The sequence below is a fragment of the Canis lupus genome, chromosome 28 (assembly GCF_003254725.2).
Source record: "Canis lupus dingo isolate Sandy chromosome 28, ASM325472v2, whole genome shotgun sequence".
NCBI classification, from domain to species: domain Eukaryota; kingdom Metazoa; phylum Chordata; class Mammalia; order Carnivora; family Canidae; genus Canis; species Canis lupus.
Window position 1 is genome coordinate 9,539,647 of NC_064270.1, and position 25,925 is coordinate 9,565,571.

Here is a 25,925-nt window from a genome sequence, read left to right on the forward strand (position 1 = left end):
TATTCATTTTCCTTCTGCTGCTTTTCTCAATGACTGAATTCAGTTCTACAGTCCCATAAAGTGACAGGCAAAGCAGAAGGCTCAGCATAATCATGAATATAACACCATAAAAGAGGAACAGTTTCTGCTCTTGAAATCAGGGGCATTCCTTATCTTATTCAAATTATTCAGAGAGCAAAAAAGGAGGGAAAGTAATCCTATTCATTTTTGAGTCTGATATAACTTTCATAGCAAAATTGGGCAAGGAGAGCAAGAAATGGTCATTTTGGATCATTTTACTTATGAGCATAGTTGTAAATTTTCTAAAAAAAATTTCAACAAATTAAAAAGCCATATATTGTGAATAAATATATAATTACACTTTATAATCTGAGTTTGTTTTCACATAGCAAAGCTAATTTAATTAGAGAATCTGTTAATATAACTTACCATATTAACAGAATTAAGGAAGGAAAAATATGCTCCTCTTAATAAATGCCCATTAGGCATTTAATAAAATCGGTGCTCATTCATGATGAAAGCTCTTAGTATACTAGAATTAGAAGAGAATTTCTTCTTTGTTTAAAGTTTTTATTTTAATTCCAGTTAGTTAACATATAGTGTTATATTAGTTTCAGATGTCCAATATAGTGATTCAACAGTTGCATACATCACACTGTGCTCATCACAAGTGCACTGTTATCTCTATCACCTATTTCATCTGTTCTCCCCACCCCTCTCTGGTACCATCAGTTTGCTCTCTATAGTTAAGAGTCTGTTTCTTGGTTTGTCTCTCTCTCTCTCTTCCCCCCACCCTTTGCTTCTTTGTTTTGTTTCTTAAATTCCACATATGAGTGAAATCATATGGTATTTGTCTTTCTCTGCGTTATTTCACTTAGTATTATACTCTTTAGCTCCATCCATGTTGTTGAAATTGGCAAGATTTCATTCTTTTTATGGCTGAATAATATTTCATTGTATATATATTACCCCATCTTTATCCATTCATCTATCGATGGATACTTGGGCTGCTTCCATATCATGGCTATTGTAAATAATGTTGCTATAAACATAGGGGTGCATGTAACCCTTTGATTAGTGTTTTTGTATTCTTTGGGTAAATTCCCAGTAGTGCAATTGCTGGATCATAAGGTAGTTCTATTTTTAACTTTTTGAGGAAACTCCATAGTGTTTTTCAGAGTGGCTGCACCAGTTACAGTCCCACCAACAGTACAAGAGGGTTCCTTTTTCTCTATATCCTACACCTGTTGTTTCTTTTGTTTTTGATTTTAGCCATTCTGACAGGTGTGAGGTGATATCTTGTAGTTTTGATTTGCATTTCCCTGATGATAAGTGATGATGAACATCTTTTCATGTGTCTGTTTGCTTCTATATGTCTTTTTTGGAGAAATGTCTTCTCATGTCTTCTGCCCATTTTTTAATTGGACTTTTTTTGGGGGGGGGGATGTTGAGAATTATAAGTTCTTTATATATTTTGGACACTAACCCTTCACTGGATATGTTATTTACACATATCTCCTGCCATTCCTTTGGTTGCCTTTTAGTTTTATTGATTGTTTCCTTAGAAGAGAACTTCTTTAAACTGATTGAGAATGTTACAACATTTTGGGTTTTTCTCCTGATGTGAACCACATTGAAAGAAATGCTTCTTCTAAATTGTGGAATTGAGTGTGAGGAGACACAAGAAGGCAACATCTACATGCCTACTGAATGATTACATTAAATTTCAGATGTAATTAGCCAGTAATATAGAAACATGAAGAAAGCAGAGCAGAACAAAGGATAAGACAGCTACAACAAATTTTGATGCTGGTTTTTCCTGGGCTTTGGTACCCTAATGGGGAGTAAGCTTCTTGTGACATGTCCTCACAGAGTTGGGTTTTGCCAGAGTTAGCAAAACAAAATGAAAACAAAAACAAACAAACAAAAAACCCTGTGTACAATAGGCAAGGTTTACAGATTAAGCAGATGTGTCAAAGGACATAGTTCACCCCTTAATGACAGGGGATTAGGAGTACCAAACCCTGAGCAATCGAAAATCTACGTATAACTTTTGACCTCTCCAAAACTGAAATAATAATGGGCTATTGTTGATAAGCTACCTGATAACAGAAAGCGTTGACACATTTTTTTAATGTTACACATATTACACACTGTATTCTTACAATAAAGTAAGCTAGAGAAAAGAAAATGCTATTAAGAAAATCATAAGGAAGAAAAAATACATTTTCAGTATCATACTGCAAAAAGTCTTCATCCGAGTGTACCTGCACAATTTAAATCCATGTTTTCAGAGGTCAACTATAATTACTTAAGAGGATGGATATATGGATTTTAACATTCTTGCTAATTTTCTATAGTTTTGAAAAAGTTGAGGAAAAATTAAAGACAAAAAATAAATAGCATTCTGTACACCAGTAAAAACCCACTAATTGTAACTTAATGAAGATACCCCTTGCAATGGCAATGAAAACATCTAAGATATATAGAAATATATTTAACAAAAATATATGTAAGAACTTGAGAAAATTACAAAACATTTTGAATGATGTAAAAAAAATTCTGAGTAAATGTTCACTGATAGGAAGTTGCAAGGTGCCAGCATTGTAGGATGCCAGTTCCCCCAGATTATTTCATACACATAGTAATGCAATTCCAAACCAGTGAAATAGAACAGAGGGGCTCAAAACAGACTTATACATGTGTAAAGACTTTTTATTTGATAGGTATCATCACAAATCAGTTGGAAAAGAATGAACTATTTGTTTAGTGGTTCTGGTCATCTGTCTAGAAAGAAAATTAAGATTCAGACCTCACAAAAGGAATAAATACCATATGTAATGAGGACTACATGTGAATTATATTAATTATACTGGAATTAAAATAAAAAATTAATAAAAGCAAAACTTTGTAAAAAGCAAAACTTTAAATGGATATCTTAATCTTGGGGTAAGAAAGTATTTCCTAAAACACAAAAAGTATAAAGAAAAAGGGGGCAGCCTGGGTGGTTCAGTGGTTTAGCACCGCCTTCAGCCCAGGGTGTGATCCTGGAGACCCGGGATTGAGTCCCACATCACGCTCCAGGCATGGAGCCTGCTTCTCCCACTGCCTGTGTCTCTGCTTCTCTCTCTCTCTGTGTCTCTCATGGATAAATAAATTAAAAACATTTTTAAAAAAGAGAATATTTCAGTCATTTTCACATTTTTTTCATAATTTCTCAATCGCAAAATTCTTTTTCTCAACATTACTCTAATTTAAAAGATGAATGGACCTCATCCCAGAAGCAAATAAAATATAGTCAAAAGCTGTTCTTACCAACACTCAGTGGGAAACTCTGAAAGAAATATTTTCTTCTCTGTGATCCCGGAGTCCCAGGATTGAGTCCCAGATCGGGCTTCCTGCGTAAGCCTGCATCTCTTTCTGCCAATGTCTCTGCCTCATTCTCTGTGTCTCACATGAATAAATAAATAAAATACTTAAAAAAAAAAAAAAAGAAAGAAATATTTTCTTCTCTTGTGCCAGAGTGTTGCCAGTGTCTCCTACACATGAACGAAAGTGAATATTCATTATTTAATATTTTATTGCAATGTATCATAGCTGAACTCTGTTACATTGAAGAGGTAAAACTAAATTCTCTGTTTAGGAATATGAAAGTCAGATAGAGAAGGATATCTCCATTTCAGATGTCAATTCTATTACTACACAAAGAATTAATTCTGCCAATTTTCTGAAAAAGGTAATGATAACAAAATAACATCATCAGTATGTTTGCATCTACTTTTGTGAAATCTTCCTAATTTCCCTTTCCATTCATTACTTACAAAAATCGAGAGTAAAAAATGTGAAACCAGTAGCATTGTAAATTCTTAATCTTCAAATATAAACTATTATTTCCCTAAATTAAATTTACTTTTTTGTAGATGAGAAGATTGATAATGAAAAGAATTGTTAAAGTTAGCAAATTTAACTTATCAGATGTTGTAGCTGATTATGAAGAAATTGTATCTGCAAGGTATATATTATTTAAATATGAAATATAAAGCTTTAAACTAGTGCCTTCAAAGTTCTTTGTTTTGATTTTAAGTTACATGTCAGAGGATGCATTTACAAGGCATAAAGTGAAATATAGTGTTTAAAATATATTGGGTTTAAAAAAATAAAATAAAATAAAATATATTGGGTTATTTTAAAATTGCATTTTGGACATACCTATATGATATGTATTTTCAATTACATAGTTTGTAATGCTCTCCTTATTGATAGTTTTTAGGGCAAGAAAGAAAAAGAAAAGAAATACCTTTGTCCCAAATTAGTTTTGCCCCAAGATTTTCCTGTCCTGGAACTGCTATTAGAAAAATGGCGGAGGCGGGGCAGATGGCGGAAGAGTAGGGTCCCCAAGTCACCTGTCCCCACCAACTTACCTAGATAACTTTCAAATCATCCTGAAAACCTATGAAATTCAGCCTGAGATTTAAAGAGAGAACAGCTGGAATGCTACAGTGAGAAGAGTTCAAGCCTTCTATCAAGTACAACTTGTTTTTGGCTACTCTGCACTGAGCAAAATGACTAGGAGGAAAAACTCACCACAAAAGAAAGAATAGAAACAGTCCTCTCTCCCACAGAATTACAAAATTTGGATTACAATTCAATGTCAGAAAGCCAATTCAGAAGCGCAATTATAAAGCTACTGATGGCTCTGGAAAAAAGCATAAAGGATTCGAGAGACTTCATGACTGCAGAATTTAGATCTAATCAGGCCGAAATTAAAAATCAATTAAATGAGATGCAATCGAAACTGGAGGTCCTAACGATGAGGGTTAGTGAGGCAGAAGAACCAGTGAGTGACATAGAAGACAAGTTGATGGCAAGGAAGGAAGCTGGGGAAAAAAAGAGAAAAACAATTAAAAGACCATGAGGATAGGTTAAGGGAAATAAATGACAGCCTAAGAAGGAAAAATCTACATTTAATTGGGGTTCCAGAGGGCACCGAAAGGGACAGAGGACCAGAAAGAATATTTGAACAAATCATAGCTGAGAACTTCCCTAACTTGGGGAGGGAAACAGGCATTCAGATCCAGGAGATAGAGAGATTCCCCCCTAAAATCAATAAAAACCGTTCAACACAGTTTAATAGTGAAACTTTCAAATTCCAAAGATAAAGAGAAGATCCTTAAAGCAGCAAGAGACAAGAGATCCCTAACTTATATGGGGAGAAATATTAGATTAACAGCTTATCTCTCCACAGAGACCTGGCAGGCCAGAAAGGTCCAGGATATATTCAGGGTCCTACATGAGAAGAACATGCAGCCAAGAATACATACTCTATCCAGCAAGGCTGTCATTCAGAATAGAAGGAGAGATAAAGAGCTTCCAAGATAAGCAGAAACTGAAAGCATATGTGACCACAAAACCAGCTCTGCAAGAAATATTAAGGGGTACTCTGTAAAAGAAAGAGGAAGCGCAAAGAAATAAGCCACTAAAATGATGACTGAATAGGTATTATGATGACACTAAATTCATATCTTTCAATAGTAACACTGAACGTGAACGGGCTTAATGATGCCATCAAAAGACGCAGGGTTTCAGACTGTATAGAAAAGCAAGACCCATCTATTTACTGTCTACAAGAGGCTCATTTTAGACGTAAGGACACCTACAGCCTGAAAATAAAAGGTTGGAGAACCATTTACCATTCAAATGGTCCTCAAAAGAAAGCAGGGGTACCCATCCTCATATCACATAAATTTAAGTATATCCCAAAGACTGTAGTAAGAGATGAAGAGGGACACTATATCATACTTAAAGGATCTATCCAACAAGAGGACCTAATAATCATGAATATTTATGCCCCAAATATGGGAGCTGCCAAGTATATCAATCAGTTAATAACCAAAGTTAAGACATACTTAGATAATAATACACTTATACTTGGTGACCTGAACACAGCACTTTCTACAATCGACAGGTCTTCTAAGCACAACATCTCCAAAGAAACAAGAGCTTTAAATGATACACTGGACCAGATGGATTTCACAGATATTTCCTGAACTTTCCATCCAAACGCAGCTGAATACACATTCTTCTCAAGTGCACGTGGAACTTTCTCCAGAATAGACCACATACTGCATCACAAAACAGGTCTTAACTGATACCAAAAGATTGGGATTGTCCCCTGCATATTTTCATACCATAATGCTTTGAAACTTGAACTCAAAAAAAAAAAAAAAAAAAAAAGAAACTTGAACTCAATCACAAGAAGAAATTTGGAAGAAATTCAAACACGTGGAGGTTAAAGACCATCCTGCTAAAAGATGAAAGGGTCAACCATGAAATTAGAGAATTAAAAAGATCGTGGAAACTAGTGAGAATGAAGATACAACCGTTCAAAATCTTTGGGATACAGCAACAGCAGTCCTAAGGGAAATACATCGCAATACAAGCATCCATCCAAAAACTGGAAAGAACTGAAATACAAAAGCTAACCTTGGACCTAAAGAAACTGGAGAAAAAATAGCAAATAGATCGTACACCCAGCAGAAGAAGAGAATAAAGATTCGAGCAGAACTCAATGAAATAGAGACCAGAAGAACTGTGGAACACATCAACAAAACCAAGAGTTAGGTCTTTGAAAGAATTAGTAAGATAGATAAACCATTAGCCAGCCTTATTAAAAACAAAAGAGAAAAGACTCAAATTAATAAAATCATGAATGAGAAAGGAGAGATCAACACAATAAATACCAAGGAGACAATTTTAAAAACTTATTATGAGCACCTATAAGCTAATAAATTAGGCAATCTAGAAGAAATGGACGCATTTCTGGAAAACCACAAACTACCAAAACTGGAACAGGAAAAAATAGAAAACCCCAACAACCCAATAACCACGGAGGAAATTGAAGCAGTCATCAAAAACCTCCCATGACACAAAAGTCCAGGGCCAGATGGCTTCCCAGGGGAATTCTATCAAACGTTTAAAGAAGAAACAAAAAAAAATAAAAAATAAAGAAGAAACAATACCTATTCTACTAAAGCTGATCCAAAAGATAGAAAGGGATGGAGTTCTTCCAAACTCGTTCTATGAGGCCAGCATCACCTTAATTCCAAAAGCAGACAAAGATCCCACCAAAAAGGAGAATTATAGACCAATATCCCTGATGAACACAGATGCAAAAATTCTCAACAAGATACTAGCCAATCGGATCCAACAATACATTAAGAAGATTATTCATATGACCAAGTGGGATTTATCCCCGGGATGCAAGGCTGGTTCAACACTCATAAAGCAATCAATGTGATTGATCATATCAGTAAGAGAAAAAACAAGAACCATATGATCCCCCCAGTAGATGCAGAGAAAGCATTTGACAAAATACAGCATCCATTCCTGATCAAAACTCTTCAGAGTGTAGGGATAGAGGGAACATTCCTCACCATCTTAAAAGCCATCTATGAAAAGCCCACTGCAAATATTCTCAATGGGGAAACACTGGGAGCCTTTTCCCTAAGATCAGGAACAAGAAAAAGATGTCCACTCTCACCACTGTTACTCAACATAGTACTAGAAATCCTAGCCTCAGCAATCAGGCAACAAAAAGAAATAAAAGGCATTCAAATTGACAAAGAAGAAGTCAAACTCTCCCTCTTTACAGACGACATGATACTGTACTTAGAAAACCCAAAAGTCTCCACCCCAAGATTGCCAAACTCATATAGCAATTCGGCAGTGTGGCAGGATACAAAATCAATGTCTGGAAGTCAGTGGCATTTCTATACGCTAACAATGAGACTGAAGAAAGAGAAATTAAGGAGTCAATCCCATTTACAATTGCACCCAAAAGCATAAGATACCTAGGAATAAACCTAACCAAAGAGGTAAACTACAGAACACTTCTGAAAGAAATTGAGGAAGACACAAAGAGATGGAAAAAATATTCCATGCTCATGGATTGGAAGAATTAATATTGTGAAAATGTCAATGCTACCCAGGGCAATTTACACATTTAATGCAATCACTATCAAAATGCCACGAACTTTCTTCAGAGAGTTGGAACAAATCATCTTATTTGTGTGGAGAGCAGCCCAGGTGGCTCAGCGGTTTAGCGCCACCTTCAGCCCAGGTCCTGATCCTGGAGACCTGGGATCCAGTCTCACATCAGACTCCTTGCATGGAGCCTGCTTCTCCCTCTGCCTGTATCTCTGCCCCCCCCCCCCCAATCTCTGTGTCTCATGAATAAATAAGTAAAACCTTAAAAAAAAAAAAGAAGATTTGTGTGGAAATAGAAAAGACCCCAAATAGCCAGGGGAATATTAAATAAGAAAACCATAGTTGGTGGCATCACAATGCCAGATTTCAGGTTGTACTACAAAGCTGTGGTCATCAAGACAGTGTGGACTGGCACAAAAACAGACACATAGATCAATGGAACAGAATAGAGAATCCAGTAGTGGACCCTCAACTTTATGGTCAACTAATATTCGACAAAGCAGGAAAGACTATCCACTGGAAAAAAGACAGTCTCTTCAATAAATGGTGCTGGGAAAATTGGACATCCACATGCAGAAGAATGAAACTAGACCATTCTCTTACACCATACACAAAGATAATCTCAAAATGGATGAAAGATCTAAACGTGAGACAAGGTTCCATCAAAATCCTAGAGGCGAACACAGGCAACACCCTTTTTGAACTTGGCCACAGCAACTTCTTGCAAGATACATCCATGAAGGCAAGAGAAACTAAAGCAAAAATGAATTATTGGGACTTCATCAAGATAAAAAGCTTCTGCACAGCAAGAGAAACAGTCAACAAAACTAAAGGACAACCTATAGAATGGGAGAAGATATTTGCAAATTACCCATCAGATAAAGGGCTAGTATCCAAGATCTATCAGGAACTTATTAAACTCAACAGTAAAGAAACAAACAATCCAGTCATGAAATGGGCAAAAGACATGAACAGAAATGTCACAGAGGAATACATAGACATGGCCAACATGCACATGAGAAAATGCTCCTCATCACTGGCCACCAGGGATATACAAATCAAAACCACAATGAGATACCACCTCACACCAGTGAGAATGGGGAAAATTAACAAGACAGGAAACAACAAATGTGGAGAGGATGTGGAGATAGGGGAAGCCTTTTGCACTGTTGGTGGGAATGTGAACTGGTACAGCCACTCTGGAAAACTGTGTGGGTGTTCCTCAAAGAGTTAAAGATAGACCTGCCCTATGACCCAGCAATTGCTCTGCTGGGTGTTTACCCCAAAGATACAGATGCAGTGAAACACTGGGACACCTCACCCCAAGGTTTATAGCAGCATGTCCAGAATAGCCAAAGGGTGGAAGGAGCCTCAGTGTACATCGAAAGATGAATGGATAAAGAAGATGTGGTCTATGCATACAATGGAATATTACTCAGCCATTAGAAATGACAAATACCCACCATTTGCTTCAACCTGGAGGGACCTGGAGGGTATTATGCTGAGTGAAATAAGTAAATTGGAGAAGGACAAACATTATATGGTCTTATTCGTTTGGGGAATATCAAAATTAGTGAAAGGGAATAAAGGGAAAGGAGAGAAAATGAGTGGAAATATCAGTGAAGGTGACAAAACATGAGAGACCTAACTCTGGGAAATGAACAAGGAGTAGTGGAAGAGGAGGTGGGCGGGGGTTGGGGTGTTTGGTGATGGGCAGCATGGGGGGCACTTGGTGGGATGAGCACTTGGTATGTATGTTGGCAAATTGAACTCCAATAAAAAAATTTTTTTAAGAAAAATTGCTGGCAGCACCACATACTAAGCCTATATATAATCTCCCCCTTTCAAAACTGACTCCTCGGCCAAATGTGAGTATGATCCACAGACAGCAGTTGGGGGAATCTTTTGGCTCAACTCAATTCTCATATTGTCCTACCTCTGAATCTTAGGGGTAAGACCAGGAGTAGGGATGCCTTGTTTCTGGAAATCCTCCCTGGGGCCACTTGCAGATTCCTAGTGTTACCAAAAAACAGTTTTAATTGGTTAAGATGCTGAAACCTATTGTATTTTATTTTCAGTTTTTGAGGGGAAAATGAATGTGACCATAAAACTGTAATTCCATGGATTTTTGTTGGCAGCTTGTATAACTAATTCTTGTTTCAGAGTCATGTAGAAAAGTTGAGTATCTAATCACTTTAAAGAGAATGATTCCTGAAAAAATGAATAACATTCTGAAAGAACATCATGTTTTGTGGAATTACCTCTCTATGTGGCTATCTCTTCTTGGACCATGTACCCAATTGCATGGAGCAATCACATTTTCTCATAACATGGGAGTGAGCCAAGCATCTCTTCTGTGCTCAGAAAGAGGTTTTTACCTTGGGTTTAAGACAACTCTGTCTCCCCTCTACAATGGAGAGAATATGGTTCAGAATAATGGCCTAATTTACAATAATTAACTTTACAAATTGATGTCTTTTAAAACAAAGTTATCTTGTGTATATGCAGATGATCCCTTTTTTATCTTTAGCCAGTTGACAGATGCAGTTTGTAAGCTAGTTGAACAACACAGAAAGTTAAAGCCTCAGAGGAAAGAAAGGAAAAAGGTAGCAGCACAAACCATCTGTGATGGAGATATTAAGATTCTTGTCAGAATACTGCGGGCTTATAATATTCCTACCAGGAACATAGCAGTAAATAGGTAAGACACTGTGCACCAATTTTTACAGTTGTAAAAGCTCTATTAATTTTAATTTTAATTTTTTTGCAAAAAACTCTGTCTTAAATGTAAACATTTAAAATAAATAAATAGGAAATTCTATCTTATGTGTGAAATTTTGCACTTGGTTAATGCTCCATATTACAGAAACGGAATGAAAGTTGAAATCTTCATTTGGATAGTCGTACTGTCGTTGCTATGTATGAAAAGTTTTCAGAAGTTTGAGATGAGCACAGTAACTTAATCATGTGTATTTTGGGGTGCCAAATGTCAAATAAATGCCTTTTGCCCATGTTCCCTATCGTGAGAATTTGTGACCTTACTGTTGCCACCTGCACTGTTCTCTGCCACTGGCCCCTCTCAGTACTGCAAAAGGAACACAGAAGAGAGTAGGCTCTGTTTTGGATTTGTTATTTTAGTTGACCTCTGCAAAAATCATATCTTATCCAACTCTTCTGCAGGCACTCAATGGGTTTTATTTTCATTTCTTGAGCAGAGGATCTATGGGGCCAGAATGGTATCACCATTTAGTGGCCAAATTAAGTCATTATGCGTATTAAATGCTCGTGAATTTAGTGTGTCTTGAATATTGAGTGTCTTATGTATTTTGTCTCATGCATGAATCATATATTATTGATATTTAGAACCCAGGTGTCTCAGGAATATTAAGTATCTCTCTTTATGTGTAACATATATGTGCTTTACTTGTTTATCTTATGTTTACCACATCCCATGAATTCTACATATGAAAAATATTTTTACTAGGTACTAAGAGTTAAAACCTCCTAAGAGTTTTTCCTGTGTTTCATAAGCTACAACCTTATTTATCTAATAGAATTGATGTTCTCAAAACAAATGCACATTCCAAAGGCTAACTTTTGTGCAATAAGAATATCATAAAATCACTACCAGTTTCTATAATCATCAATTTGTAAAAAGAAAGAATATTGTAACACCAAAAATAGGAAGGATATAATCTCAAAGTATCACTTGCCTTATTTTTCTCCTTTGCTGAAGACCAGTGAAAACTTTATCACAGACTGAATCCAATCCATGGTTCAGCATTTAGGAGCCCCTCTTCCAGAGTGGTGATCATCAGATGTTTAGTTCTAACCACCAACAATAAGAAGATCCAAAACAAACTCTGTAAGACCCATGGTAACCGAATTATTTATCACCATGAATTGAGGCAAAAATCTTGCTTATTCCTACCAAAACTAATGTTAAAGTTATTTATTTATTTAAAAATTTTTAAGATTTAAATTCAATTTAGTTAACATATAGTGTTAATATATAACATATATTAGCTTTAGGGGTAGAATTTAGTGACTCATATATAATATATACCAGTTCTTCTTTATCCATTTATCTGTTGATGAACATCTGGGCTTTCCAAATTTTGGCTATTGTGGATATTGCTAATATAAACGGGTGCATGTACCCCTTCAAATCACTATATTTTTATCCCTTGGATAAATACCTGTAGTGCAATTGCTGGATTATAGGGTAGTTCTATTTTTAACTTTTTGAGGAACTCCATACTGTTTTCCAGAATGGCTGCACCAGTTTGTATTCTGGTCAACAGTCTAAGAAGGCTCCCCTTTCTCTGCATCCTTGCTTTACTGATTCAATTTCTTTGCTGGTTATGGGTCTGTTCAAGTTTTCTATCTCTTCGTATTTCAGTTTTGGTAGTTTATATGCTTCTAGGTATTTGCACATTTCTTCCAGATCACCTAATTCCCTGCTCATAATATTCTCTTATAATTATTTGCATTTCTTTGTGTTGGCTGTGATCTCTCCTCTTGCATTCATGATTTTATTTATTTGGGTCTTTTTTCTTTTTAATAAGTCTGGCTAAGGGTTTGTTAATCTTGTTAATTCTTTCAAAGAACAAATTCCTGGTTTTGTTGATTTGTTCTACTGTTTTTTTTAATTTTTATATCATTGATTTCTGCTCTAATCTTTATTATTTCTCTTATCCTGCCGGATTTAGGCTTTATTTGCTGTTCTTTTTCCAGATCCTTTAGGTGTAAAGTTAGGCTGTATATTTGAGATGTTTCTTGCTTCTTGAGGAAGGCTTGTATTGCTGTATACTTTTCTCTTAGGCCCATCTTTGCTACATCTGAAAGGTTTTGAACTGTTGTGTTTTCATTTTCCTATGTTTCCATGTATTTTAAAATTTTTTCTTTAATTTCCTGGTTGACCCATTCATTCTTTGGTAGGATAGTTCTTTAACCTCCATGTACTGTGGTTCTTCCAAATGTTTTCTTGTGGTTGACTTTGTTTCATATCATTTGGTCTGAAAATATGAATGGTATGATCTTAATCTTTTTGTACCAGTTGAGTTCTTATTTGTGACCCAGTATGTGATCTATTCTGGAAAATGTTCTATGTCCACTTGAAAAGAATATGTATTCTGCTGCTTTAGGATGGAATACTCTGAATATATGTGGTAGGTCCATCTGGTCCAGTGTGTCATTCAAAGCCCTTGTTTCCTTGTTTATTTTCTGCTTAGATGATCTGTTCGTTGCTGTGAATGCGATGTTAAAATCGCCTATGATTATTGTATTATTATCAGTGCGTTTCTTTAAGTTTGTTATTGATTTATATATTTAGCTGCTCCAGTGTTAGAGACGTAAGTATTTACATTTGTTGGATCTTCTTGCTGGATAGATCCCTTTATTATGATACAGTGTCCTTCCTCATCCCTTATTACAGTCTTTGGTTTAAAATCTAGTTTGTCTGATACAAGGATGGCTACTCTAGCTTTCTTTTGATTTCTATTAGCATGATAAATGGTTCTCCATACCCTCACTTTGAATCTGGAGGTTTGGGGTCTAAAATGAGTCTCTTGAAAGAAGCATATTGATGGGTCTTGTTTTTTTTTTTTTTTTATCCATTCTGATACCCTATGTCTTTTGATTAGGGCATATAGTCCGTTGACATTCAGAGTAATTATTGGAAGATATGAATTTAGTACCACTGTATTACCTGTAAAGTCGCTGTTCCTGTAGATTGTCTCTGTTCCTTTTTGGTCTTTGTTGCTTTTGGTCTCTCTTTCCTACTCAAAAGGTCCCCTTTAATGTTTCTTGCAGGGCTGATTTGGTGTTCATGAATTCCTTTAGTTTTGTTTGTCTTGGAAATTATCTCTCCTTCCCTTCTGAATGAGACAGTCTTGATGGATAAAGTATTCTTGGCTGCATATTTTCCCATTTATCACATTGAATATATCATGCCAGTCCTTTCTGGCCTTCCAGGTTTCTGTGGACAGGTCTGCTACCAGTCTTATGTGTCGACCCTTATAGGTTAAGGACTTCTTGTTCTAAACTGCTTTCAGAATTTTCTCTTCATCTTTGCAATTTGCAAATTTCACTATAATATGTTATGGTGTTGACCTGTTTTTGTTGATTTTGAGAGGAGTTCTCTGTGCCTCTTGGACTTGAATGCCTGTTGTCTTCCCCAGAGTAGGGAAGTTTTCAGCTATAATTTGTTCAAATAAACCTTCAGTCTATAATATGGATATTATTTCACTTTACGGAATTGCTGAGTTCCCTAAATCTATCTTCATGATCTAATAGCTTTCTTTCCCTCTTCATTTTAGCTTCATTATTTTCCATAATTTTATCTTCTGTATTAACTGATTTTCTCTTCTGTTTCATTCATCCTCATTTTTATGGCCTCCACTTGGGCCTGCAGCTCAGTTACAGCATTTTAAATTTCAGCCTGGCTAGATTTTAGTTCCTTTATCTCTACAGTGAGGGATTATCTAGTGTCTTCTATGCTTTTTTCAAGCTCAGCTAGTATCTTTATAAATGTTTTAAATTCTATTTTAGACGTCTTAGTTATATCTATATTGATTAAATCCCTGGCTGGGAGTACTACTTTCTGTTCTTTCTTTTGGGGTGAATTTGTCCATCTCATCATTTTGTCCAGAAAAGAAAAAAAGAAAAAAAAGAAAAAACAACAACAATAGCAGCAGCAGCAACAACAACAAAACAACAATTAAAAACTAGATCTTGAATTTGTTTTGGTCTGCTTATGAAAAGAAACTAGATCCCAAGAAGAAAGAAAGAAAGAAAGAAAGAAAGAAAGAAAGAAAGAAAGAAAGAAAGAGAAAGAAAGAAAGAAAGAGAAAGAAAGAGAAATGAAACAAAAAATAAAAAATATTAAGTGTATGTAAAAATTTTAAAATAATTGAAAAAATAAGAAGCTACCTGAAAAAAAAAAAACTAAAAAGCTAAAGAATAAAAGTACAAAGGATGCTAGATACTGTTTTGCCCTAGGGCTGAAGCTTTGCAACTCTCTATGATCAGTAAACTTGGTGGGAGTGAGTTGTTTGTGCTGGTCTTCTGCAGGAGGGACCTGCAGCCCTGATTCTCAGGTTGATTTGACCCAGTGAAAATACGCTTTGAGGGTACAGAGAGGCAAGACTTGATGTAAGCGGCTCTGGACTCCACTATCTGGCACTGTTTTTGCTCCCTGAGGGCTCTCAGCATTGAGATGGGTGGGATGAATATGGCAGTGCTTTCCTCACTAGCCCTGGAGCTGAAAATATGTGCCCCCTACTCTTCAGTGAGTCCTCACATAAGAGCAGTCAATCACACTTGTCTCCCCAGTTTCCATCAGAACTCTGCCCTGCCTGGCTGAGTTTCAAAATTCCAAATTTTAGGGACTCCCATGGCATGGTCCAATGCTGTTACTCCCAAGGAGTGTCTCACCTCACTTCTGCCTTTTGCTGGACCCATTCCAGGAAAGTGGTTGCATGACCATGCAGTGGTTCTCAGTTTATGGCAACACAAAGCAGAAAGATGGCACCTAGACTCGCTGTTCTCAGCCAGGTTCCATGCTCCCATGCCTGGGAACAGTGCATCGCCTAGGTGCCACCTGTTCTTGCATCCCAGGGGTTCCTCAGAACACAGTGCCACATCTGAGATCCTGCCCCACTTTGCCAACTGAGCACCTTTAAACCAGGCAGGGCCCCTGCTGTAGCAGACTTCTAAAACTTTGATTTTGCCTCTGCTGCTTATGATACTTTGCAGTACCCTCCTTAAGCAGGCTCCCTTCCCACCACGATACCCTCAGCTATATCACACCAGAATCAAGCCTCCATACCTCCTACCTTCCAAAAGGTGATAGCTTTTTTACTTGTAGACTTGCAGTATTTGTTTTCTCAGAACTCTGATTGATTTCTTCAGTGTTCAGAATGATTTGATAACTATCTAGTTGTATTTGAGGTATGAGACAAACTTAGGGTCCCCCCACTCCTCTGCCATCTTAATTCCTACTGTCTGTTAAAGTTATTTAACATGTATATCTCTATATTGTTTTTCGTGAAGAGTCTTGGATCTACCTACTTATTTGAAATCATCAATATCTTGCCTCAGACATAAAGAAACAATCAAATCTGTAGAATCAGATGAGATCTTAAATGAGGTAAGTTTTAAACACTTCTGTAAAATATAATTTTGATTATGTTTGCTCTGGATAACAACTGGCTCATAATTGGTCTCTCCATCTCTAGAGTCTTAAGCTTCCAGTTGATTTTCTAGAACACAATGAAGGTACTCTGTATAAGATGTAATCCTAACTGATTCATTCCCTGATCCCCTGCTCTCAAGGCCTATAAAATAAAGTACAAGCTTCTTTAGAATGCCTACAAAAATCTATCATCTGACCCTTACCTACCAGTCAACCACGTCTCTCTCCTCCCCAAGACAGTATCATCATACCACTACTTCTAGAAGGCCTCTTTACCTTTCCTTTGCCTGGAATGGCCTCCACATAGCTCCATATTATTGGCCTCATAAAACTTACTATTTAGTGTTTCAAAGCTCAAGGTCCAGCAATGTTTTCTCTATGAAGTTCTCCTTGTCTTTACCTTAGAAAATTAATCATTGGTTCTCCTGAGTAACTATTATACCTTAAATATATTTCTTTTATTTTTCACATTTGATTGAAATTGTTTACCTGTTTATTTTTCTGATAGACTATAAAGTCCTTAGGGGTAAGTTCCATTTATCTTTCAATCCTAGAAAAGTATCTGATATTGAATAGGACCAATAAATGTTTATTAAATGAATGAATGAAAAATGGCTGTTTGACAATCTAGAAAAAGTAAGCCATCCAGTGGTCAGCCAGTATTCAAGTAATTTCCTAGCCTTCTACCTTTCATTAACTATATAAAATAGTGCAAAAAGCTAGTCAATGTTTATTATTTGTTTCAGGATACTGTACAACCTTTTGTGGAAGTTTCCTTTCAACACACTGTATACAAAACCAGTACTGCAAGTGGATCTCATCCATGCTGGAATGAAGAAATTAAAGTAGATTTTATGTAGGTTGGAATCTATTTTTACCTCAGCTTCTAAAAAAAGAGCAGTAACAAAATTGCTTTCTTCAGCCATTTGTTGAAAATAATCATTGAGATAGGCTTTATTGTTTAATCTTACAAATTATGAAATATCTCTTACATAGGTATTGATATATATCAATATACATATTGATATATATATAATGTATATGCAAATGTAAGTTCTGAGGAAAAATAATAATATGAATACTTGGGTGTATCTACCACCCAGCTTAAAAAATTGAATATTACCATTACCTTTCAAGGCTAGTACCTAGTTGTTACTAAGCCAGTTCCTAATTGTATCCCCTTCTTTCTCCCTAGAGGTAACAAATAATTTGTGTTTAACATTCCCTCTCTTTATGATTTTATATTATAAATATTTGTCCCTAACTATGTGTTATTCATTTATGGATGTTTCAACTTTATATAAATTGAATCATCTTTTGCAATCTTGTTTATTTACTCTTAATTATTTTGAGAGATTCATCTATATTCATACTCATAACTTTCTCCTGTCCTTCCTCTCTTCTTTTTTCTTTCCTACTTTCATACCTTTTCTCGCCTCTTCCTCTTTTCTTTCCTTCTTTTATTTTCACTTATGTATAGTATTCTACTGGACTAAAGTGCCATAATTTTTATACATTTCCCTGTTGATGTACATTTGGCTTGTTTTAATCTTTTGCTATTGCAAATAATGTTGCTTGGAACATTCTTATACTTGTCTTCTGGAGCATACATGCAAGAGTTTCTTTTTAAGACAGTAGCTCTCAGGCAGCCCGGGTGGCTCAGCAGTTTAGTACTGCCTTTAGCCCAGGGTGTGATCCTGGAGACCTGGGATCGAGTCCCATGTCAGGCTCCCTGCATGGAGCCTGCTTCTCCCTCTGCCTGAGTCTCTGCCTCTTTCTTTCTCTGTGTCTCTCATGAATAAATAAATAAAATCTTAAAAAAAAAAAAAAAGACATGAGCTCTCAAACTTTTCTGTGCATTAGAATCACCTGTATGGCTTCTTAAAACATTGCTGGGCCCACCTTCATAATTTCTAATTCAGTAGGTCTGGGGTAGGTCTTGATGATTCCACTTCTCACAAGTTCCCCGGTGTTACTGATGCTACTTAGTCATGGGGATACTTTGAGAACCTCTGCTCTAGGATATATGTCCAGGAGTAAAATTGCTAAGTTGTAACTGAATTCAGCTTTAACTTTATTAGATAATACCAAACTGTTCTAGTGACTGTATCAATATACAATCCCAACCTAACATATATTGTGCCATATCTTCAATAATATTTTGTATTTTTAAAATTATTATTTCTAATATAACAGATCTAAAGTGATATTCTCATTGTGGTTTAATTTGCCTTCCCTCATTTCTAACTAGAGTGTTTGTTTTTTCCCATTTAAAAAAATTGATAGACTACTTTTTGAGCAGTTTTAGTAAAATTGAGGTAAAATTGAGTATAAAGTACAGAGAGTTCTCATGTACACATTTACCACAATACACAAACATAAAACCTCACGCAGCCTTAGTGTGGTACGTTTGTTACAATCTGTGAACCAGTGTTGATGCATCATTATCAACCATTACTTTGGAGTTCACTCTCATGTTGTGCATTTTATGGGTTTTGACAAATGTATAATGACATGTACCCACTACTATAATATCATCCAGCATAGTTTTACTGACCTAAACATATTCTCCACTTCATCTATTTATCCCTTTATCCTTACCCTGGGGCCTCTAGAAACCACTGATGTTTTTACTGAGTCCATAGTTTTCTCTTTCCAGAATGTCATTGCATTAATCATGGTTCTCCAGAGGAACGATCAATAGCGTGTGTGTGTCTACATGTATCTTTGTGTCTTTGTCTTTCTTCCTCTCTCACCCTTTATAATATGGATGGACCTTACCTAATCAATTGAAAGTTTAGTGGAAAAAAGACTTACCTCTTCCTGGGAAGACGTGAACAGCAAGTCTTCTCTGGGCCTCCAGCCTGCTGGTGTACCCTGCAGATTTTGGACTTAGCTACCTCACACTCATGTGAGCCAGTACTACAGAGGGTAATTTGCTTTACTCAGGCTTACTCAATGTTTTTTTTTTTTAACTTGGAAAGAACACTAAACATGAGATCTTCCTTATTAACAAATTTTAAAATGTGCAGTATATTATTGTTGGCTATAGGTACAGTGTTGTACAGCAGACCTCTAGAGCTTATTTTTTAAAGATTTTACTTATTTATTCATGAGAGACACAGAGAGAGAGAGAGAGGCAGAGACACAGGCAGAGGGAGAAGCAGGCTCCATGCAGTAAGCCCGATGTGGGACTTGAACCTGGGACTCTAGGATCACGCCCTGGGCCGAAGGCAGGCACTAAACTGCTGAGCCACCCAGGGATCCTCTCTCTAGAGCTTATTCATCTTGCTTAACTGAAACTTTATGCCTGTTGATGAGAAACTCCCCATTTCCCTTCTCCCAGCCCCTGGCAACCAACATTCCACTTAGTAATTTTATGAATTTGACTATTTTATATATCTTATATAAGTAGAATTATGGGGCAGCCTGGGTGGCTAAGTGGTTTAGCACGCCTTCAGCCCAGGGCCTGATCCTGGAGACCCGGGATCGAGTCCCACATCGGGCTCCCCGCATGGAACCTGCTTCTTCCTCTGCCTGTGTCTGTGTCTCTCTCTGTGTGTGTCTCTCATGAATAAATAAATAAAATCTTTTTTAAAAATCAGTGGAATTATGCAGTATTTGTCTTTCTGTGGCGGGTTTATTGAGTTTTTTCACTTAGCATAATATCCCCAAGGCTCATCTGTGTTGTCACATATTGCCAAATTTTCTTATTTCTTAAGAGTAAATAGTATTTATTTCATTGTATATGTATACCACATTATCCTCATCTGTCAACATTTAGGATGTTTCCATCTTGACTATTGTGAATAGTGTTACAATGAACATCAGAATGCTAACATCTCTTTGAGATCCTCATTCAATTCTTTTGGATAGATTCTGAGAAATGAGATCAGATGGCAAATCTATTTTTAATTTTTTGAGGAACCTCCATACTGTTTTCCATAACAGCTTCACTACTTTGCATCCCTACCAACACAGTGCAAGGATTCCAGTTTTCTACATCTTTACTAATACTTTTCATCTTTTGTTTTTTTGGTAATAGTCATTCTGAGAGGTGTGAGGTGGTACCTCACTGTTGTTTTGATTTCCCTTTCCCTGATTATTAGTGAGCATTTTATTATTAGTTAGCAATTACTGAGAATTTTTTTTTATTTTATTAAATAATCTCTACACCCAATGTGAGGCTCGAACTTACAACCCCAAGATCAAAAGTCATGTGCTTTAGTCACTGAGCCAGCCAGGTGCTCTAAGCATTTTTTCATATATGTGTCAGTCATTGTAGATCTTCTTTGGAAAATGTCTATTCAAGTTTCAACATAGTTTAAAAATTGGATTATTAACTTTTTTTATTATTGAATTGTATGAGTTCCTCATATGTTTTAGTCATCAATCCTTTATGATATATATGGTTTGCAAGTATTTTCTCCCATTCCCTAGGTTGCCTTTTCACACTGATGATTGTTTGCTGTGCAAAAGATTTATATTTTAATATAATTTCACTTTACTTTTGCTTTTGTTGCCCATGCATTGGTGTCATATCCGTGTAATAAGATCATTGCCACAACCTGTGCCATGAAGTTTGTTCCTTGTGTTTTCTTCTAGAAGCTTTACAGTTTCAGGTCTTCACTTACATTTTAAGTCTTAAATCCATTTTGTCTTTTTTTAAAATTTTATTTATTTTATTTTTTAAAAAATTTATCTACCCATTTGAGAGAGAGAATGAGAGAGAGCACAAGCAGGGGGAACAGCAGAGGGAAAGGGAGAAGCAAACTTCCTGCTCAGCAGGAAGCCTGATGGGGGGGCTTTATCCCAGGACCCCAGGACCATGACAGGAGCTGAAGGCAGATGTTTAACTGACTGAGCTACCCAAGTGCCCAGTCTTTAATCCATTTTGAATTGATTTTTGTCTATAGTGTAAAATAAGAATTGATTTGATTATTTTTGCATGTTGATAGTTTTACCAACATCATTTGTTGAAGAGACTATTCCTTCCACATTGTATACTTTAAAATTTTTTTAAAATAGTTTATTTATTTATTTGAAAGAGAGAAGAGAGTGAGCATGGGTGGGGGGAGGGGCAGAAGGCGAGGGAGAAGTAGACTCCTCACTGAACAGGGAGCCTGACCTGTGGCTTGTCCCAGGGATCAAGACCTGAACCCAAGGCAGACACTCAACCAACTGAGCCACCCAGGCACCTCTACATTGTATGTATATATTTTTAAAGATTTTATTTATTTACTCATGAGAGACACAGAGAGAGAGAGAGAAGTAGAGACATGGGCAGAGGGAAAATCAGGCTCTGGGACTCAATCCCGGGACTCCAGGATCATGCCCTGGGCCGAAGGCAGGTGCTAAATTACTGAGCCACCCAGGGATCCCCATACATTGTATATTCTTGACATCCTTGTCAAAGACCAGTTGACCTGATGGAGATGCAGGGATTTATATCTGGGATCTGTATTCTGTACCATTGGTGTATATGTCAATTATGCCAGTAACATCCTTTTGATTCCTGTAGCTTTGTAGTGTATTTTGAAATCAGTAAATTGGATGCCTCCAGGTTTGTTCTTTCTCAAGATTTATATGTGACACTAAAGTTGTATAAATAAAATTTGGTTATTGGAATTAAAGTACATTGATCAAGACAAATATGAAACGTAGAACTTAAAATTGTTCTCTAAACTCAATTAGCCATTTTCAGTTATCACTTCCTAAGTATCTTTAGCTCTCAGTGGCGTGAAGGAATATAAAGAACTGTCAACCACATCCATTATCAAAGTATTTTCTCTTGTCCTGGTGCCCTTTCCCCCTTCTGCCAGTCTTGTTCAGCCATCTCAAGTTCTGTAGATCATGTGGTTCCTATTTGCATTATTCTTTGATGGTGTCACTGTATTAAATAAATGGATTTAGGAGAACACAAAATAGTCAATAATATAAATTTAAATTAAATAAGATTAAATTTTACTCTTTAGTGAACTAAAGAGAAGGAGGCTGTAGAGTATTTGAATTCTCGTAGTTATAGCAGTAAGATAAGCCAAAAACAGGTTTAGAGTATAACCAAGTTGATTAGAGGGTCAGCTAAGGCACAACGATTCAGTTAACATTTTTTGTTCCCTGAGATACAAGAGCTCTTTTTCCTTCTCCACATGACATTTTAGTGAATAAAATCCACATGCAAATGGGATAGAGAGTAATGATAAATAAATAGTATATAGTAATTAGGCTTGTGATCTCTACTTTGGACAAGAAATTATGGTGAAATTTGAATAAGGCTTTCATAGAATACAAAATGCAAGACAATGCAGGACTTAAGAGATTTAAAGGACATACTAAGTTGACACACTCAAAAATGTCTGGATGATGATAGTTCATTTCTCCTGCTCACATAGTGTTGTAAGTATCCATTGCCTCCTCTCTCCTGTCAAGCTTTTGCCACATGAAAGGGATCTCTTGAAGAGCAGGACAGGGAAGTCAGCTTATCACTTAAAAATATAAGGAAACTTCAATATAAAATTGTTCTCTAATCTCAGCTAACATTTTTCAGTTGTCACTGGCTTTGTGTCTCAAAAGTTACAAACTGTTGGAGATCCTTTGAAATGGTGGTTGCTTCCTTAGCAACAATCTTCAATAAATAATATCAGTGGCAGTTGGTACACTGAAAGAGCCTGGCCTTTAGAATCAGCCAGAATTGCGTTCACATACAAGCTCTGTCATTTGCTGATGGCTTTACTTTTTTTTTTTTTTAAGATTTTATTTATTTATGACAAACAGAGAGAGAGAGGCAGAGATACAGGCAGAGGGAGAAGCAGGCTCCATGCAGGAGCCTGATGTGGGACTCGATCCCGGGTCTCCAGCATCACGCCCTGGGCCAAAGGCAGGCACCAAACCACTGAGCCACTCAGGGATCCCCCTGATGGCTTTACTTTTAAGCAAGTTATTTAACTTCTCTGACTTGTTAGAAGTTTGATCAAGGTTCAAGGTTCCACACACAAGCTGGAGCTAAGAGTGGAGGAAACTTCTAGGTTTGTGGTATATTACACTATCCTTTGTCAAGTACGTCAAGTAAGCCATCAGCAGACAGCTTGCAAAATGCATTCTACTATCCCAATTTCTAGTTGGAGAAAATGGATGTGGGAAAAAGAATAAGTTCTGTGGTTAAACAGTCGTATCTCTTAGCTGAGAACAAAAGAGCAATTTAAATATATATGGGAAATAGAAGAATGTAGTAGAATTTAAGGTATTTGGAATATCTTGATACACCATACTTTGGATAATTTGTTAGCAATGGATGTCTGTAGTGAAAGTCTTTCTGCTTGACATTTAAACATTTTATTTTTCATGCAAAATACTTTGAGATATGTTACAAAGCACATGATTTTTTTTAAGATTTTATTTACTTATTAATGAGACACACACACACACACACACACACACACACACACACACACAGAGGCAGAGACATAGGCCGAGGGAGGACCAGGCTCCTCGCAGGGAGCCCAGTGTGGGACTTGATCCCAGGACCCCAGGATCATGCCCTGAGCCAAAGGCAGACGCTCAACCATTGAGCCATCCAGGCATCCTGCACATGCTGGTTTTATTGAAAGATAACAGTCATCTGCAAAACACATAGCTTTTTCTTAGTTTACCCTTTATAAAAGAAAAGATCACAGGTAATTTTATGGTTCCTTATGAAAAATGCTCTTATAAAATAAGTTAAGCATTTACATATGTTTCTCTTATTTACAGCTCACCAGGACATGATTATAGCTTCTCAAGCTTATCTAAATTAAAAGATAATATATATATCAACATTTTTGATGAAATGATTATTGAAAAACATGAGGTAAATTAGAATAATTATAATAATCAATGTTGAACTGATTCTAAAGTCAAACTGAATGAAATCTAGTACCAGATTTGTAAATTTGCTTTTAGATGCAATGTCTATTTCCAACATTATAAAAAAGGATTTGGGGTAACTTGAAATAAAATCAGACATATGGCAAGTCAGTTAAAAAATAATAGAGATCATAAACCACATATAAGAGGAGGAGTAAATATACCAAGAATTTGGGAGAAGTAGGTTTCTGCAATTGAAACTAACACTTAAATGTGAGCTTCCTGGTACCAAAATAAATGAAATGAAACAAAAATTGGTTATATAGTTCTCATTTTCTGATCAAAGAAAATACACAACTTCCTTAGAAGACACCAAATTATTCTTAGGACTAAAACCCAGTTCTACTCAATCAAATTTTAAAAATTACTGAATGTCTTCCTCATAGATAAGCAAAAGCTCCTAACAACACTAAGTGCAAGCTCTCAAATAAATATTAGCTTCCTTTCTACTAAAGTTGGCACCAGAAGTATAAAGATGCCTATCCATTATGTCTCCTCTTTTGGGACTCTGAATTTTTGTTTTTGTTTGTTTTTTAAATTGGAGTTATATTTGCCAACATATAGCATAACACACAGTGCTATCCCGTCAAGTGCCCCCCTCAGTGCCCATCACCCAGTCACCCCAACCCCCTGCCCACCTCCCCTTCCACTACCTCTTGTTCATTTCCCAGAGTTAGGTATTTCATGTTTTGCCACCCTCACTGATATTTTCACTCCTTTCCCCTTTATTCCCTTTCACTATTTTTTATATTCCCTGTATGAGTGAAACCATATAATGTTTGTCCTTCTCCGATTGACTTACTTCACTCAGCATAATACCCTCCAGTTCCATCCATGCCAAAGCAAATGGTGGGTATTTGTCGTTTCTAATGGCTGAGTAATATTCCATTGTATACATAAACCACATCTTCTTTATCCATTCATCTTTCGATGGACAGCGAGGCTCCTTCCACAGTTTGGCTATTGTGAACATTGCTGCTAAAACCTTGGGGTGCAGGTGTCCCAGTGTTTCACTGCATCTGTATCTTTGGGGTAAACACCAGCAGGGCAATTGCTGGATCATAGGGAAGTCTATTATTAACTCTTTGAGGAACCTCCACACGGTTTTTCAAGGGCTGTACCAGTTCACATTCCCACCAACAGTGCAAGAGGCTTCCCCTATCTCTGCATCCTCTCCAACATTTGTTTCCTGTCTTGTTAATTTTCCCCATTCTCACTGGTGTGAGGTGGTATCTCATTGTGGTTTTGATTTTTATTTCCCTGGTGGCCAGTGATGCAGAGCATTTTCTAATGTGCTTGTTGGCCATGTCTATGTCTTCCTCTGTGACATTTCTGTTCATGTCATTTTCCCATTTCATGATTGGATTGTTTGTTTCTTTGCTGTTGAGTTTAATAAGTTCCTGATAGATCTTGGATACTAGCCCTTTATCTGATGAGTCATTTGCAAATATCTTCTCCCATTCTATAGGTTGTCCTTTAGTTTTGTTGACTGTTTCTCTTGCTGTGCAGAAGCTTTTTATCTTGATGAAGTCCCAATAATTCATTTTTGCTTTAGTTTCTCTTGCCTTCATGGATGTATCTTGCAAGAAGTTGCTGTGGCCAAGTTCAAAAAGGGTGTTGCCTGTGTTCTCCTCTAGGATTTTGATGGAATCTTGTCTCACATTTAGATCTTTCATCCATTTTGAGATTATCTTTGTGTATGGTGAAAGAGAGTGGTCTAGTTTCATTCTTCTGCATGTGGATGTCCAATTTTCCCAGCACCATTTATTGAAGAGACTGTCTTTTTTCCAGCGGATAGTCTTTCCTGCTTTGTCAAATATTAGTTGACCATAAAGTTGAG

At 36.5% G+C, this 25,925-nt stretch overlaps 1 protein-coding gene across 45 annotated transcripts in view; it reads left to right on the top strand.

The window, feature by feature from the left end:
• CC2D2B (coiled-coil and C2 domain containing 2B) overlaps window positions 1-25,925 on the top strand; it is a 110,150-nt gene that overhangs the window by 50,503 nt on the left and 33,722 nt on the right. For 34 of the 45 annotated variants that reach the window (XR_007406835.1, XR_007406838.1, XR_007406839.1 and 31 more), the window contains 6 exons: window positions 3,644-3,736; window positions 3,921-4,012; window positions 10,517-10,687; window positions 16,042-16,138; window positions 16,930-17,039; window positions 23,933-24,029. The exons of 1 other annotated variant lie outside the window; for it this stretch is intronic. Coding sequence is in view for 37 of the 44 variants with exons in the window: in XM_025466646.3 (XP_025322431.1) it covers window positions 3,644-3,736; window positions 3,921-4,012; window positions 10,517-10,687; window positions 16,042-16,138; window positions 16,930-17,039; window positions 23,933-24,029 (660 nt within the window). In the remaining 7 variants the exon portion in view is untranslated. Of the gene's footprint in view, window positions 1-3,643; window positions 3,737-3,920; window positions 4,013-10,516; window positions 10,688-16,041; window positions 16,139-16,929; window positions 17,040-23,932; window positions 24,030-25,925 lie in introns of those variants that run through there. 10 more of the 45 variants (XR_007406843.1, XR_007406842.1, XR_007406841.1 and 7 more) reach the window with 4 other exon arrangements.